This window comes from Megascapheus bottae, chromosome 22, assembly GCF_031878675.1.
Source record: "Megascapheus bottae isolate mThoBot1 chromosome 22, mThoBot2.hap1, whole genome shotgun sequence".
NCBI lineage: Eukaryota > Metazoa > Chordata > Mammalia > Rodentia > Geomyidae > Megascapheus > Megascapheus bottae.
In genome coordinates this window covers 11,815,342-11,832,970 of record NC_143530.1, presented here as the reverse complement: position 1 = coordinate 11,832,970, position 17,629 = coordinate 11,815,342, and the positions used below count along the sequence as shown (strand labels likewise).

The window sequence follows — 17,629 nt, the reverse complement described above, 5'->3', positions numbered from 1 at the left end:
CACCATTCTTCCTGTTTTGGGGATGGAGACCACTATAGACAGCTAATGTAAGTTTGGTCATAAAATAATCTCTTTTTTTTTTTTTTGTGGGTCATGGGGCTTGAACCCGGCCTGGGTGCTATCCCTGAGCTGTTCAGCCCAAGGCTACTGCCCTACCCTTGAGCCAAGCCCCACTTCCCATTTTTCTGGGGGTTAATTGGAGATAAGAGTCTCAGGTCCTTTTGTGTCCCAGCTCACTTTGAACCTTGATCCTCAGATCTCAGCCTACAGAGTAGCTAGGATTACAGGTGTGAACCACTTGTGCCATAAATTTATCTCTTTTTGTGACTAGACCACTTTCGTTTAGCATAATGTATAATGTCTTCAAGGTTCCTTCTTGTAGAATATGCCAAATTTTTCTATGTTAGGACTAAATAATATTCTGCTAAACTTTTAAGTCACATTGTATTTATCCATTTACCAACTGGGTTCTTTCCACATTTTGGTTATTATGGAAAATGTTGCTTTAATTAAGTGTGTATAAATACTTCTTTTAGGCCCTGCCTTCAATCCTTTTGGCTCTGGGTTCAAGCCCCAGGACTCAAAATGACAACAACAAACATCAGGAGTGTGCCTCAAGTGATAAAGAATACTTTTACCTAACAAGTACAGGCCCTGAGTTTAAGTTTAAACCTCAGTCAGTACTGCCAATAAATAAGTTAATAAAACTCTAAATAGGAATTAGACTCCAATAATGTCAAGCATACAAGCATTCTAATTTTGCCTTTCATAAGCCCTGTCGGTGGTGATGAAAAAGCTAGGGAACAGGCTCTCGGCACATATTGCTGACCAGGACCAACTTTTGTCCTTAAACCTAGTTTGGGTTACATTTTAAACTCTAAGTTCTGATGTCACTTTCTGCATGTGAGCCTGGTTATACCACTTTCTCTGTATTTATGAGCAAATCCCTTAACCTCATTATACCATAATCTCTTTAATATGTGCAATGTAAGGGATTAAAAAGAGTTCGAGAGACAGTGTTGTTTTGCCATTGTCCATATATATTATTTTTCCATTTTGATGAACTAGAAATTGCTATAAAATATAAAGCTCTAAATTGTCCTTTTTTTTTTTTTTTTTAAGGTCAGTCATGGGACTTGACCTCTGGGCCTGGGTGCTGTCCCTGAGCTCTTCAGCTCAAGGTCAGTGCTCTACCACACTGAGCCACAATGCTACTTCTGGTTTTCTGGTGGTTAATTGGAGATAAGAGTGTCACAGACTTTAGTGCCCAGGCTGGCTTTGAAACGTGACCCTTGGATGTTGGCCTCCTGAGTAGCTAGGGTTGCAGGTGTAAGCGACCGGAGCCTGACTAAAACTTCAATATTTTTAAAGACAGACATTCTAAAGGTTGAGTGGGGACTTGGTGGATTGCACCAGTCACTCTGAAGTCATCTAAATTAAATAATGGTGCTATAACCATTCTGGTAGCCTGGGAGGTTCACATCCCTAAATCATCAAAAATGAAAACTTATCTAAAATAACGCTACAGTGATCTCTACGTCTAAAGGGAAATTGTGTTTGATTTTAGCACACATTCACATGATAACAGCCATTAAACTCATTAAGGACCCAAAAGTGATAGGGGCAGTGACAGCCAGCACTGAAGTTTGGACAGGAAGCAGATGTCACTATGAAACACGAGTGACTCTGGGCACCACAAAAGGCAGAAAGTTCACCACTTGCCGTTTCCTTTTCTCAGTCCAAACTTAGTGGTTGAGTTCTAGAGTTAGAATAGTTAGTTCCAGTTCTAGAGTCAGAGAGAGAAAGCAATTATAGTCTTCCCCCTGTCAGAGGAGAAGGATGGGATGACTACTTTTCACTCTCTACACTTAATCGACATTTAAAAATATGTGAAGAAATATTAGTAAAAATCTTTTTTTTTGGTGGTCCATGTCCCTAGGCTTTTATTTTTACTTTTGTTGTTGTTGTTGTTATCACTTGTGGGGCTTGAACTCAGGGCCTGGGCACTGTCCCTGAGTGTCTTTGTGCTCAAGGCTAGCGCTCTACCACTTGAACCACGGTGCCATTTCTGGAGTTTAAGTAGTTAATTAGAGATTAAAAACCTCATAGGGATTATCACCCCCCCAATCACCAGAAATTGGCCTTAAAATGGATTATTTATCCATATAACCATGGGTATCTTGTAATGTTCACTGAAAAAATACTAGCTCATTGAGTAATTCAGACTTTCCAAATTGTAACACATTTCAGTGTATAATACTAAAAAGTCACATTCATTAATACCCACTGATTTCATCAGAAATGTCTCAAGTTTCAGGAAGCTGTCAAACTCATTGTGGCAGACACCAAATTTTCAAAACTGCGATTTTTACTTAAAAACTCAATAGCAAAATGTAAGTTGTTTTCCTGGAAGAGACAGGCCAATTTCATTCATTTTCTACAAAATACCTTCCAAATTCGTAATAACCAAGTTTAAATAATCACAGTTTGCCCCTTCAAGTAAAAGTAGTGTTTCATGGAAAGTCTGCTTTTTTGGCTCTCTGCTAAGCAAGTGCTCAAACACTATTTTTGGAAGACCATGGAGCCACATGAACAGAGCTGCCCCTGGTATGCTTCCGTGGCTGGTACTGAATATCAAACCCATATGAAATTCAAGACTGAATTGTAAACCAGGTTGACTGGGGCTTAAACACAAGTCAGAAAGGGCCAAGTGTAGCTCAAGTGGTAGGGCACCTGTCTAGTAAGGGCAAGATCCTCAGTTCATACCCCACTACCACTGCCCTCTCTAAAAGAGGAAGAAATAGCTTAGTATTGTTAAGAAAATAACTGATAGATTATTGGGAGTTTGGCCTAGTGGTAGAGTGCTTGCCTAGCATGCATGAAGACCCCGGTTTGATTCCTCAGTACCATATACATAGAAAAAAGCTGAAAGTGGTGCTGTAGCACAAATGATAGAGCTGTACCCCTGAGAAAGCCCAAAGACAGTGCTCAGCCCCTGAGTTCAAGGCCCAGGACTGGCAAAAAAAGAAAATGAATCTCAGAGACTCCCATGTTGCTACTCTCCAAAAATATCGCTTTGGGGCAAGAATCGGTTAGATTGTACTATTCCTATAAAATACAGATAGTAATAAATCTAAGCAAAATACACCTCTAAAATATACTCTTACCTTTGCCAAGACTAAAAACAAATGGTTCATTTCTATCATGACTGGAATCAAACTTCTTTCCATTGGACAATTTTCCTTTGTAATGGACGTAAACTTTGTCACCAATCATTGGCGTCTCTTCACTATTCCCCACTCTTTTGACAATCTAGAAAAGAGAAATATCAAAAAACAAGTGGTAGAACTTCTGACTTATATTCAGTGAATAAACAGGCAACACAGTCCATTCCACATCACTAGGCAGATTTAGTGTCTTTCCTGAAGGCTTCCTTCAGCATTTTCTCAATATCCCTTCAGTTAGAAACCTGTCTTTACTAAAGGTTTTGCACTATTCCCTCAAGAACATTAGCTAATGAATTTTCCTCTACTGGTGTAATATTCTATACTAACACAAAGAATTTTCAAAACATAAACTTGTGCAAACAAACCAGACTAGAAAGACTATGAGACTTTTCAAACAGTCAATGAAAGAGTGTAAACGAAGAAATGGAGTTTCAAAGGTATGATTTTACTTCTGTCTTTTGTTAAAAACACTAATTTTTATCGATATTCTGCCAATTTGGTTTGGTTTCAGACAGCCCAATATTCTGGTATAACAGGTTATGCTTCCTATCATTTGAAAAATAGTCTGTAAAAGCCATTAGTATCACTAGGCAGTTTAATGATTCTGAAAAACTTGTTTTCTAGTAAAGGAAATGCCAAAGAAAAGTTCCAAGCTGAAAAATATTTAGCTATCGTAAAATCCACTATATTTATTTTGTTCTTGGCAGAGCAAGCAGCTAATGCAGTTGGTCATTTCTTGGAAAAGAAAATTCAATCCAGGCATGTGGTGGTTTCATTTATTCTGTCAATCATCTTATGCCAAATTAATCATATTTTGTAGATAGCAGAGAATAGTAGTTAAAATTCAGTGAATATCTTTATTGGAGAAGGGTTTGAACTTTTATTTGTAGAGTACAATTATTTGCTTTTAAATTCTTGTAGATGTGTTCCTTAACCCCACCCCAAATAAACACCACATAAACAGTGTGAACTTAAATTCCACAACTTTCTTAGCTCAAAAGCCCCAAAATTCTTTAAAGTAAAATAAGCAGTATTACTCTCATGGGATTGCAGATAAAAAGGTTTGGGGGAGCAGTAAGGGGGTGGAAAATGACTGGGAATGTGACTTAGTGGTAGAGTACTTTCCTAGCATGTGTGAAGCCCTGGATTTGACTCTTCGGTATCACATAAACAGAAAAAAGCCATAAGTGGTACTGTGGCTCAAGTGACAGAGTGCTAGCCTTGAGCAAAAGAAGTTCAGGGACAGTGCCCAGGCCCTAAATTCAAGTTCAGGACTGGCAAAAAAAAAAAAAAAAAAAAAACTACAAAAGGAATCTAAAAGTACATATGGTATCTGGAAGTCTAGGCTTAGCCAGCAATGGGAATCTGTACTAGAAGGACGGTACACAAACATCTGGGCACATAGATGAATGGCTACTTGAAGCCAGGGGCCATCTGCAAAGGCAATGATGCTATCACCTATCGCCTGTTGATTTATTTCTTTATTTTGCAGTGTTAAAGACAAAATGCAGGGGCTTAAACATGCAAGACAAATGCTACAGACATAAGCAGAAAAAGCCAAATGAAAGAGCATCTGTATCTACAGATGTAGGAGAAGCAACTACTTAATATGTGAAAGCTATGTAACGTCTCAGCTTTAGTTACTGACTTAGGAAATTGAAGACTCAAATGTGCTTTGTCTCACAGTGGACAGTGTTTGAGAAACAAATTTTAAAAATCATTAACTATAGTAAAATTACATACAGTGCTTCAATAAATAGCAAAATTAATCATGATGTAATGTTTTCTGATAAAAATCTTTTCTTCCACTCCCAAAAAGTCTTTGTGGCATACAGGAACACTACATGTATACAAAAAATCCTTTTGAGGCATCCAAACTAGGTTTGTTTCCCTCTAAAAAGTCTTGAATATGGTCATTATAGCTACCTTTATATACTGAAATGATACATTAAATGACAAGCATGGTGGCACATGTCTATAACCTCAGCACTCAGGAGGTTGAGTCAGAAAGATTGTAATTATGAAGCCAACTTGCACTACCATTGCAATATCCTGTCTCAGAAAGATATAGTAAAATTCGAACTCATTTGTGTACTGAAAAAAGAGAGGCACAGCTTTCTGAAGTCAGGCATAAAATGACTTGGCCCTGACTCCAGGATCTACATTTACTAAGATTTATAAGATTGGGGCACCTAGCACAGTTTCTTTTTCACCATCTAACAAGCAGGATTAAAATGAAAACCTTGGTGCTACCAAGGTTAAAACATGAAGCTAGATATAGTGCTTGGCATTTGGTAAGCCTCAATGATATTACCACCCGACCCCACAATGAAAGCTCTATGACCAGTGTTTCCAGATAGCCTTTTTTTTTTTTTTTTTTTTTGGCCAGTCCTGGGCTTGAGCTCAGGGCCTGAGCACTGTCCTTGGACTTTCTCAAGGCTAGAGCTCTACCCCTTGAGCCTCAGCACCACTGCCGGCTTTTTTCTATGTATGTGGTACCGAGGTCTTCATGCATGCTAGGCAAGCACTTTAACCACTAGGCCAAACTCCCGGCCCCCAGATAGCCCTTTTGCCTGTGTGCCACTCACTAGCAGCCTCACCTTTAACACTCCTCGGTCCTTTCTGGAGGTAATGTCCTCTCCATGTTCAGCGACAGTGGCTGCTGGGTTTTCTCCATTGTTCTTGGCACCCTCATCAGTAGTCATGGTCTTTTCTAAGTAGGAAACCTGCCAAAAAGAAACAGACTTTAAGCTCGGTGTCGGTGGCTCATATCTGAATCCTAGCTACTCAGGAGGCTGAGATCTGAGGATCAGAGTTCAAAGCCATCCTGGCAGGAAAGACTAATATTCTTATCTCCAATAGTGGTGCTATGGCTCAAGTAGTAGAGCAGTTGTCGTGAGCACTGAGAGGTTCAGGGACAGAGCCCAGGCCCGGAGTTCAAGCCCCAGGACTGGCCAAAAAAAAGGAGGAAAAGAAGAAAAGAAACATAGTTTAGCTGTGGAAAATATTATTTCTTTCAGCATCTTTTTCAATGACCCCTTGGAACTAAACTTTCCTTAAGATATACATGAGACCAATAATATAAAGACATTAGAAATGGAAAATAAAGCATTTGCTTGGGCGGTGGATTTAGCTCAGTGGTAGACTACTCATCTAGCATGTGCAGTGCTTTAGGTTCAAACCCCAGCAACACACACAAGCTTCTACTATGACCAGGTATTGAAGTACTAGGCATATAAATAGAACACCATCCAAATCTTCTATTTCCCATCTGGCTCTAGTCCCAAACTAGAAAGTAATACAAGCCAGGTTTGTTAGTAATTATATTCCTGAACAAGACTACACAGTAGAAAGCAGTCTGATCATCTTAAAATCATTGTCTTTCAGGACCCTATTAAACTGCTGGTAGAAGTGCAAACTAGTACAACCATTCTGAAAGGTCATTTGGAGGTTCCTCAAAAAAACTAAACATTGACCTTCCCTATAGCCATACCACTCTAGAACATTATAAGTCAGAATATGATAAAGATGCTTGCATATCCATGTTCACTGCTGCACTGTTCAAAATAGCCAAGTTATGGTAACAGTCTTAAAGCAGGTAAGTGGACCAATAAAATGCAGTTATATATACACAATGGAATTTTACTCTTCCATTAAAAGAATGGGATGTGTCATTTGTAGGAAGATCAATGGACCTAGAACAAATCATGCTAAGTGAAGTACGCCAAGCTCAGAGAGACAAATGACCCATGTTTCCTCTCATAAGTGGAAACCAGATCTAAAATATAACTGGACATGATAACCTATACAGGACTCTAGGCATTCATGCTCAGTCAGACTAAAGGATGATAGCCATAGGGGAAGAATCCCAAATGTAACTCCTCTGAACATTTAAAATACTATTTATTGAAACAAATCCCAGAAAATGGAGAGTTTTTGTTGTTAGTGGTGGTGTTTGTTTTTGCTTCTTGTTTTTCTTTTCTTTGTGGGGGTGGCATAGAAAGGGAGGAAGGGTAAACAATTGCATCATGATGTTCAATATATACTATGTGGGAAATGACGTGTAATTTGTAGGTTAAGATGGGAGGCGGAAATTGGGAAACATGAAAGGGTGACATTGTCCAAAAGACTTATGAAATAGCAACCCCTCTGTACAATACCTTTAATTAACAACAAAATTATATATTTTAAAAATCCTTCTTTAACCATATTCTGGATAGAGAATTAAATTATCAGATGATCTGACTTACCAAAAAAAAAAAAAAGTGACAATATACTACAGTGGTAAGAATAGGCCCTAGAACTTGAGTCCTATCTTCAGCTACTGGCATCTGCAAATTTTGCTTTGTGTTAAGTCTCACTACATAATGTAACCTAGGCTGCCTCAGCACTGGGATTATAGACCTGACCCACCATTCCTGGCTTACAATTTACTTAATAGTACCTAGTCTTAGTTGCATGTCTGCAAAATGGACATTGTCGACTGTTTGTGGAGTTGCATACTTAAGAGATCAGCAGCTGGAGGCTGGTGGCTCAGGCCTGGAATCCTAGTTACTTTGGAGGCTGAGTAAAATCTGAGGATAGCAGTCTGAAACCAGTCTAGGTAAGAAAGTCCAGGAGACTCTTATCTCTAATTAACCTCCAGGAAACTGAAAGTGGCACGCTGGCTCAATGTAGTGGAGCCTTGAGCACAAATGCTCAGGGACAGTAATCAGGCCCTGAGTTCAAGCCCAAAAAAGGTGGGAAAGAGGGAGAGGGGGAGGGAGATAAGGAGAGGGAGAAGAAGAGGGAGGGAAATAGGGAGGGGGAGGGGGAAAGAGACATTAGCAAAGTTTCAAACCTTAAATAGTAAGGAAGGAAGGACTAACTGGGTGCCAGTGGCTCACACCTGTAATCCTAGCTACTCGAGGCTGAGATCTGAGGATCCTGCTTCAAAGTCAGATCCATGAGTCTCTTATCTCCAATTAACTACCAGAAGTGGCACTGTGGCTCAAGTGGTAGAGCGCTAGCTTTAAGCTGAAGAGCTCAGGGACAGCGCCCAGGCCCAGAATTCAAGCCCCACAACTGACCAAAAAAAAAAAAAAAAAAAAAAAAGCACACACACACACACACACAAAAGTAAGGCTTTACTATCAGGGTAGTTTTTATCTCCCACTCAAAATATGCACAGAATGGGGGTTTACTCTCTGGTACTGGGTGTATTTCAGGATCTGATACTAACCTAGCTATTATGTCTAGTTTCCACTAGTTTCCTACTTAAAACTCTTATCCTGGCCAAACTACACAGATATCTAATTTCACACAGTGATCTATATTAAGCAGTATACAGTATGTTTTAAAAATACACTATTCAGGGCTGGGAGTTTGGCCTAGTGGTGGAGGGAGTGCTTGCCTAAAAGATCCGGGTTCCATTCCTCAGTACCATATACATAGAAAAAGCTGGGAGTGGTGCTGTGGCTCCAGTGGTAGATTGCAAGCCTTGAGAAAGCCCAAGACCAGTGCTCAGGCCCTGAGTTCAAGCCCCAGGACTGGCAAACACACACACACACACACACACACACACACACACACACACACACACACACACACACAATAAATGTGGGCAGAAAGGTCTATAAGACTCATCTTCTTCAATTAACCACCAAAAAGTCATAAATAAAGCTGTGGCTCAAGTGGTTGAGAATTGCAGTTCAAAGCCAGCTGGGGCATGAAAGTCCCTGAGACTTTTATATCCAATTAATCACCAGAAAGCCAGAAGTGGCACTATGGCTCAAGTGGCAGAGTGGTAGCCTTGAGCTGAAGAGCTCAGGGACAGCACCTAGGCAGATTTCAAGCCCTACAGCCAACAAAAAAAGAAAAGAAAAGAAAAGAGCTCAGAAGCAGTGCCTGGGCCCTGAGTTTAGGTCCCAGAACCACTACACTAGAACCACTCTACTCACAAAATATATATTCACTATTCAACTTGATGTTGATGGCTCATGTCTATAATCCTAACTATTCATAATGCTGAGATGTGAATTGTAGTATGCCGCCAGCTCTGCCACAAAAATTTACTAGACTCCATCTCCAAAATAACCAATAAAAATGCTGGGCTAGAGGCATGATTCAAGTGGTAAAGTGCCAGCTGAGGAAGAATAAGGCCCTGAGTATGATTCCGTGTACTATAATATCCCCGACCCTCACAAAGTATATTATCAAAATGTAAGTTTTATTGTTACTTTCAGACAATTTCATGCCAGGTAAAGCCATATTACCAACAAGCTAATCAATGGGCTAAACAAAACATACCTAGCCAGTGCCAGGATTAATTTCACACTTCCTAGTTGAGCAGGAAGGAGGGGAAAAAATACAAAAATTAAAGATTAACTTCCACTTCTTGTTTTGTTTTCTTTTGTTTGTTTTTGCCAGTCCCAAGCTTGAACTGAGGGCCTGAGCACTGTCCTTGGGCTTTCTCAAGACTAGAGCTCTACCATTTGAACCATAATACCACTTGTAGCTTTTTGTATGTAAGTGGTACCAAGGAATCAAACCTGTGTCTTCATGCGTGCTAGGCAAGCACTCTACCACTAGGCCAAACTCCTGGCCCTCCCCTTCTTGTTTTTGGAGTTTCACTATATGACACACAGGCTGGCATCAAACTCATAATCCTGCTTCAGCTTTCTTAGTGCTAGGATTACAGGCATGTTCTCCTGCCCAGCTAAGCATTAACCCTCATTAGGCTAAGAACAGACTAGACCCAAGCTTCAACTCACCTCCTGGGTCACTCTGTTTAGTTTACACAGCCAAAAGAGCTTTTGTGTACTTGTGAAAAATGTCTTACTGGTACCACCAACAATTAGACAATTAAAACATATATTATGCTGTTTTAGCTCACTTCCAAACAGCCTTAGTTTACTTCAGTGTCAACAAAGATACAATTAAACTGCTGTGCCCTAAAACCTTCAAAACACCAAAATCCAGGGGCTAAGACCCTTCGCTTTATTTTCTAGTACAGTTTATACCAAATAAAAGATTCAAATATTTGGCTCAAGGTAAGTAAAAGGCAGAACAAATTGTTCTCAAACAAAAATTAAGTACCTAGCTGTACACAATGCTGGGCTAGATAATCAGGAAAATTAGATGAGCAGGGTTGGTCCTCAGCTTCTATAAAGCCACTATTTACAACATATTTCTGATATATGAAAACTTTTAGAAGGCATTTCAATAGCAAAGACAAAGATCTTTTAAATATTTCAGAGGTCAATAGATAATATTCCCAGGAAAGACACATGTGCAAAACATTCTAGGTCTTCACAGTTACACTGATATCCATCACTCATCCCCACGACTTACAGCACTGAACAATTAAGACCAGGTGAAATTTATCTTTAACACCCGGGAAATTTTACCCCCTCTTTCAGTCCTGAGGCTTGAACTTAGGGCTGGGTGCTCAGGGACAGCACCAGGCCAAAAGTTCAAGCCCTACGACCACAGAAGAAAGAAAGAAAGAAAGAAAGAAAGAAAGAAAGAAAGAAAGAAAGAAAGAAAGAAAGAAAGAAAGAAAGAAGAGAGAGAGAGAGAGAGAGAGAGAGAGAGAGAGAGAGAGAGAGGGGGGGGGGAGGGAGAGAGAGAGGAAGAGAGGAAGGAAGGAAGGAAGGAAGGAAGGAAGGAAGGAAGGAAGGAAGGAAGGAAGGAAGGGGCTTTTCATTTTTGGTTTCAATACTTGGGAGGGTGACAAGCATGCTTAGTAATCTTCGAAGGCCACTCTTACTGAGTACACAGAAAAAGAAGTACCACAAAAAATTAAAATAAACATCAAAAAAGAATATGAAAACAAACTTCATAGCTTTCAAAAGAAATCCAAAAATTATTTTAAAAAAACTCAATTTTGCAAGTGCATCTACTTAATTCCCATTAGGCCATTAGAAATATAGGTTTTTAGATTCAAATCTTATAAGCAATCTTCTTGCCTGATTGTGTTATACAACAAAGAGTAAGGCCAGACAATTCATACAATCCATTAAGACAAAGTGAGAAAGTTCTGATGTTTCTATAAGACTTTTCTTCTTCCCTCTACCGTCAGTTTATTCAGGATTTAAAATCACTTTGTAGCTAGGTTATTAATCTACGATAAAGCTTACTGCACTACACTATGCAAAGGGGGGAAGTTGGTCCCCAGTACATCAGAAAGGGAACACACAGTTCCTTCTGTTACAGACATGCTAGATACGCATGCCCTCCCCAAAGTGATCGTCAGCAAACACCTGACACTAGAGGAAACCGAGAAGATGCTTGGTATTTCAACATCAGGGAACTGAAAACTTCCACTAATAAAACCAATTATTAGATTTCCCAATGAGAAGTTCTTTTAAAACCTTATTTAATAATTCCCTAGTCATATTACTGTGTTTTCCTTATGAGACTGTGTACATCTACCAACAGATCATGCTACTAACAAGGGAGTTTAGAGAACTTAGAACTTAAAAAGATTTAGTGCCAGACGTGGTGGCTCATGCCTGTGACCCTAGCTTCTCAGGAAGTTGAGAGTTGAGGATTGCGGTTCAAAGCCAGCCCAGGCACAAAAGGACCTGAGACTCTTATCTCCAATTAACCACTAGAAAACTAGAAGTGGTGCTGTGGCTCAAAGGGTGGGGCGGTAGCCTTGAGCTGAAGAGCTCAGGGACAACTCTTTCCCAGAGTTCAAGCCCCACGACAGACCAAAAAAAAAAAAAAAAAAAAAAAGAGTTACTGATGCCAGGACTCCATCCCCAGAGTAACTGGATTTATGTGGTCTAAGACAGGCCAGGAAAGCAATGTGTCAAGGAACTCATTAGATGATTCCAATCAGCAGCCAGATATGCATGTCTTTTTCTCTCTCTTATTTTTCATCTCTTTTTCCTCTAGATTCTAAGAGATTTTCCTTGTTGGAATTTTTAGATCATCATTTGGTCATCAGTTATGTTGAATATTTTGTTTAGTCTGTTCCAGGGATTTTAAACAATTTGACTCATTTTTCTTAGCATTTTGTCTATTTTACAGATGCAATTTTTCCCTGAAATCTTCCTGAGGTAACTATTTAGACTAAAATAGGACATATCTTATGAATAAGTATTTGGCTAAGAGTTGTTTTAAAAAAAAAAAAAGAAAAAGAAAAAGGGCACTGGTAGCTTCTGCCTTTAATCCTAGCTACTCAGGAAGCTGAGATCTAAAAATCTCAGTCTAAAGCCAGCCAGGGAAGAAAAAAATACTGTGAAACTATCTCCAACTAACCATTCAAAAAATGGAGTGGAGTAGTGGCTCAAAGTGGCTAGCTTTGAGTGAAAGAGCTCAGGGCCCTGAGTTCAAGTGCCACAACTGACAAAAAAGAAAGTGGGGAGAAGAAAGAAAGAAAGGAAGGAAGGGAGGAAGGGAGGCAGGAAGGGTAGAAAGAAGGAAAGAAGGAAGGAAAAAGAAAAAAGAAAAAGGCATGGCTCTGTTGGTAGAGGGCCAGCCCAATGAGCAAAGCATTAGGTACGAAGTTTGAGTCACAATCTTGCAACAACAACAACAAAAAGAGAATGACATTGTCCAAAATGTACTTTTCACTAGACTTATGTAACTTTAACCCCTCCAAACCTCATCTTTATGATAACAATAGAAAAAGGAAGGAAAAAAAGGGGCAAGGATGGACCAGGAGTGTGGCCTAGTGGTAGCACGCTTGCCTAGCATCCATGAAACCGTGAGTTCCTTTCCTCCAAATCACAAACACAGAAAATGCTGGAAGTGATGCTGTGGCTCAAGTGGTAGAGCAGTAACCTTGAGAAAGCTCAAGGACAGCACCCCTAGGCCCTGAGTTCAAGTTCAGGACTGGCAAAAAAATTAATATTAAAATTAAAAAGAGAGAGACAGAGAGAGAGACGGGGGGCGGGGGGAAGAGTGGTAGTTTTATATATTCTCTACTATCTCCCAAGAGCAAGCAGGCATGGTAAAGGCTGAGAAAGTCAGAACTGGAAATAAGAAGGCAGTACACACTAAGTACTAAAGCTAAGAAAACTATAAAAGTGAATGGAAGATATAAAAGTGAAAGGGGGGCTGGGAGTTTGGCCTAGTGGTAGAAGTGCTTGCCTAGCATGCACAAAGACCCGGGTTCAATTCCTTGGTACCACATACATAGAAAAAAGCCGGGAGTGGTGCTGAGGCTCAAGTGGTAGAGTGCTAACCTTGAGAAAGTCCAAGGACAGTGCTCAGGCCCTGAGCCCAAGCCCAGGACCGGCAAAAAAAAAAAAAAAAAAAGTGAAAGGGGTAAAGGCTCTTGTTTGCTATAGGGCTACAGAGGGGAAAACAAGAGGCTCTGGGTGAAAGAGGGAATGAAGAGTATAGATTGCAGATCAAAGAGCCAGACATACAGATGCAGAGTGGAGGAAAATGAAAAAATAACTAGAAAAGAGCAAGGAACAGATTTGCTCATCAAATAAATATTCCAGATTGCTTAAGTTGCAGCTAAATTAATTGTGTGGCTAAATAAAACTATTTCAAAGTTTTTCCTGAAGAGGATGATCATGGAAATGTTTAAATAAAATTTGGCAAGTGCAGCTGAAGCCAGTGGTTCATTCCTGTAATTCTAGCTACCAAGAAGGCAGAAATCTGAGGATATGAGCATACAAATACACAAGCTATACCAACACACACACACACACCACTACCACCACCACCAACACCACCCAGAGGCAAATTCATACTATAAAATGTTATTGTGCCTGGTGCTAATAGCTCATGCCTATAATTCTAGCTACTAAGGAAACAAAGATCTGAGGATCCTGGTTCAAAGTTAGCTTGGAAGACAAATCCAGGAAATTCTTATCTCCAGTAAACTAGGGGAATAAAAAAACAGTAAGTAGAGCTGTGGTTCAAGGTATAGAACAACTCTTGAGAGAAAAAGGCAAACATGAGTGTGAGATCCTGAATTTAAGCCCCAGAACCAATACAAATATAAATAAAATTATGCCATTTATAAAATAGGTAAATTACTCAGTAAAGGGTCATTTAGCAAAATAAGTACTAAAAACATCCAAACAACTGACCTGGAAAAATCTGTCAATTCCTCAGTGCTGAGAATTCATCCTCCCAAACTATTCTTGACCCTAAGAAACACACATTGTTGTGGCTAACGCTGTTGGGCGGTTCTTTCTCTGACTGGGTAGTTTCTATATAATACATTCACCAACAGTGACAAAACTCATCTGCAGACTTCCGGAGCTCTCCCTTGTGTAATTCTTGCTGCCTCCAATCCTGGCCCTTGTCCTCCCAGGACTCCAGCTCCACCTCAACTCAGAAAAGGCTGAGATCTGCCCTGAACACTGGAACTCTCTCCAGGGAGTGAGCAAGTATAATTGCAGGCTTCACCTGTTTGTCTCTGCCTTCTGAGTGGTCATCCTGTGCAGCGACTGTTTGGTGCTTGAAGATGTTTTGTCTAGGGCTTTTGTTTGTTTTGTGACTGCAGCCAGGAAGATAAATCTGACCTCTGTTAACTTTGTGTTGTCCAGAAGTACAAGCCCACCAGCTCTACTCTTAAGCCAAAGCCAGGAAAAGACAGAGATACCAAGAATGGAGTTTCAAAATAGAAAAGTGCCTTAGAAAAGTCAATACTGAACAGGGCGCCGGTGGCTCACTACAAAAGTCAAACCAGGTAACTAAAAAAATTATATAAAAATATCTCCACTCAGGTGCTAGTGGCTCATGCCTATAATCCAGCTAGGAATACTCAGGAAGCTGAGATCTGAGGATCATGGTCTGAAGCCAGCCCAGGCTTCCAAAAGAAAGCCACTTTGGCTCAGGTGGTATTATGCTAGCCTTGAGTTCAAGCCCCAGGACCAGCACACAAAAAGTAAAAATAAAATGTTCTCCTAAAAGCCAGTGCAATGGCTCCTGCCTATAATCCTAGCTACTCAAGAGGCTGAGATCTGAGAATCGAGGTTCAAAGCCAGCCTGGGCACAAAAGGACCCAGGACTCCAGTTAACCTCTAGAAAACGGGAAGTGGGGCTTGGCTCAAGGGTAGGACAGTAGCCTTGAGCTGAAGAGCTCAGGGACAGTGCCCAAGCCCAGCGTTCAAGCCTCATGACCCACAAAATAAATAAATAAATATCCTTCAAAGCCTGGGAATACCACTTCCAGAAAATTATTTGTAAATAGTCTCTCTAAAGCAAGCAAAAATATATGGTGAAGGATTTTGAACACAATACTATTACAATAGGACTCCAAGGATCATTTCTGTAATTGAATATTATGTAGCAAATATAATCAATTGCATATGAATTGATATAGAAAGATATTTAAGAATGAAATGAAAGAGGGGCTTGTTGGGCAGCTCAAATGGTAAGCAATCTGACTAACAAGCATGAGGTCTGACCCCATCAAAAAGAAAAAAATAAGCATAAAAAATCAATTTATAGAACAGAATGTAAATAATTGTTCTAGGGGCTGTATTCAGTGGTAGGGTACTTGCGTAAGAAGGTTGCAAAGTCAGCCTTCCTAGACAAATACACTAATGAACAGATGCATAGATAAATAGGTTCAATAGATGTTCTATCTGTATAAAGAATGTAGATTCAGCAGGGTGCCACAGGTTCATGTCAATAATCCTAGCTACTCAGAAGGCTGAGCTGTGAAGATCCAGGTTCACAGCTAGCTTAGGCACACAAATCCTCCACACCATATTACCTCCAATTAATCAGCAAAAAGCTGGTATAGGAGGCAGGACACACATGGTAGAGTACCAACTGTGAACGAAAGCTCAATCAAGCGGGGCCAGGAAGTTTAGCCTAGTGGTAGAGTGCTCGCCTAACATTAATAAAGTCCCAGGTTCAATTCCTGCATACCACATACATAGAAAAGGTCAAAGGTGGTGCTGTGGCTCAAGTGGTAAAGCTCTAGCCTTGAGAAAGCCCAAGGACAGTGTTCAGGACCTGAGTTGAAGCCCCTGGACTGGCAAAAAAAAAACTCAACCAAGAGCAAATAGCTCTTAGAGCAAGCCCTTGTATAAGGTAGCAGGCAAGCAGGCAGGCAGGCAGGCAGGCAGGCAGGCAGGCAGACAGACAGACAGACAGACAGACAGACAGAGGCAGATTTACTTGTAAGTACAGAGAAAATGTCTAGAAAGAAATACATTTAAAAGGTAATTCTGAAGGAAAGGATTCATCAGGAACAAATGAGATTTTCATTTTGTTTTGTGTGCCTATACATAGATATCTTTAAAACTAATCGATTTAGGGGTCAGGTGGTAGAGTACTTGCCTAGCATGCACGAGGCCCTGGGTTCTATTCCCTAGTACTATATACACAGAAAAAGCTGGAAGTGATATTGTGGGTCAAGTGGTGGAGCGCTATCCTTGAGAAAGCTCAAGGATAGTGCCAAGGCCCTGAGTTCAAGCCCAGGACTGGCCAAAAAAAAAAAAAGTTTACAGTTTATTAAACTTTAATTTTCATGAAAAGGATAACATGCATTGTACTCACAATTTGAGATGCTGACCTGAACTTCTTTGTACAACTACTTAAAGATAATAAATTTAAATAAAAATCAAAGAAAGGGGAAAAAAAGAGACAGACAAGTACAGCTAAGACAGATAACTTGAGATTAACATAATTGATCTCAACTGTCCAGAGTACAGGATATCTGAGTTACTCCCAGTACTTAATGAGAAACTTATCTATTCATTCAACAACTATTTATGGAATGATATGTGCCAAACATTGTGTCTGATGATCTCAACATAATGGTGAACAGGAAAGAGGCCTTCTGGTCTCTGCTTTTCCTGTTTCCCTGTAAGAAGCACTTAAACATACAGGCTTGTATTTTCAGTATGCCTAGTGGACCTTTCACTAACAGGATCATTATACCAAACAGAAAGTTTCTTGATTTTTTTAACCCTAGTTCTTTCACAATTAACATTGTGTCTATTTTTTTCATTTTGATTTTGAGACAAATATCTTTGTAGTCCAGACTGACCTCAACTTCACATTACTCTTGGATCAGTCCCCAGAGTACTGTGATTATAGGTGTGTGTCAGTCATATCTGGCTTTGGTAATTCATTCTTAAGGTTACTAAAAGCACAATTTCTAGAAAGAACTATGTAAAAAACACCCTGTCAAGTAAATGGCCTGAAGCCAGGCACTGGTGGCTCATACCTGTAATCCTAGCTACCCAGGAAGCTGAGATCTAAGGATAGCAGTTCAAAGCCAGCCCCAGCAGGAAAGTCTGTGAAACTCTCCAATTAATCACTGAAAAAGCTGGAAATGACACTACCACTTAAATGGTAGAGTGCTAGCCTTGAAAAAAAACAGCCTTCAGACAGTGCCCAGGCCCAGAGCTCAAGTCCTAGGACTGGTCCAAAAGGAAAAAAAGAAAAGAAAAAAGTCTGGCTAAGTGCCAGGACAATAATCCTACAAT

The 17,629-nt window shown here is 40.0% G+C and overlaps 1 protein-coding gene across 1 annotated transcript in view; it reads right to left on the bottom strand.

The window, feature by feature from the left end:
* Nucleotides 1–17,629, bottom strand: part of Fkbp5 (FKBP prolyl isomerase 5) — an 84,811-nt gene that overhangs the window by 43,630 nt on the left and 23,552 nt on the right. The window contains exons 2-3 of the mRNA XM_090355811.1: nt 5,828–5,953; nt 3,168–3,312 (exon numbers count right to left, since the gene is read on the bottom strand). Of these exons, the coding sequence (XP_090211937.1) occupies nt 3,168–3,312; nt 5,828–5,932 (250 nt within the window). The 5' untranslated portion in view covers nt 5,933–5,953. The remainder of the gene's footprint in view (nt 1–3,167; nt 3,313–5,827; nt 5,954–17,629) is intronic.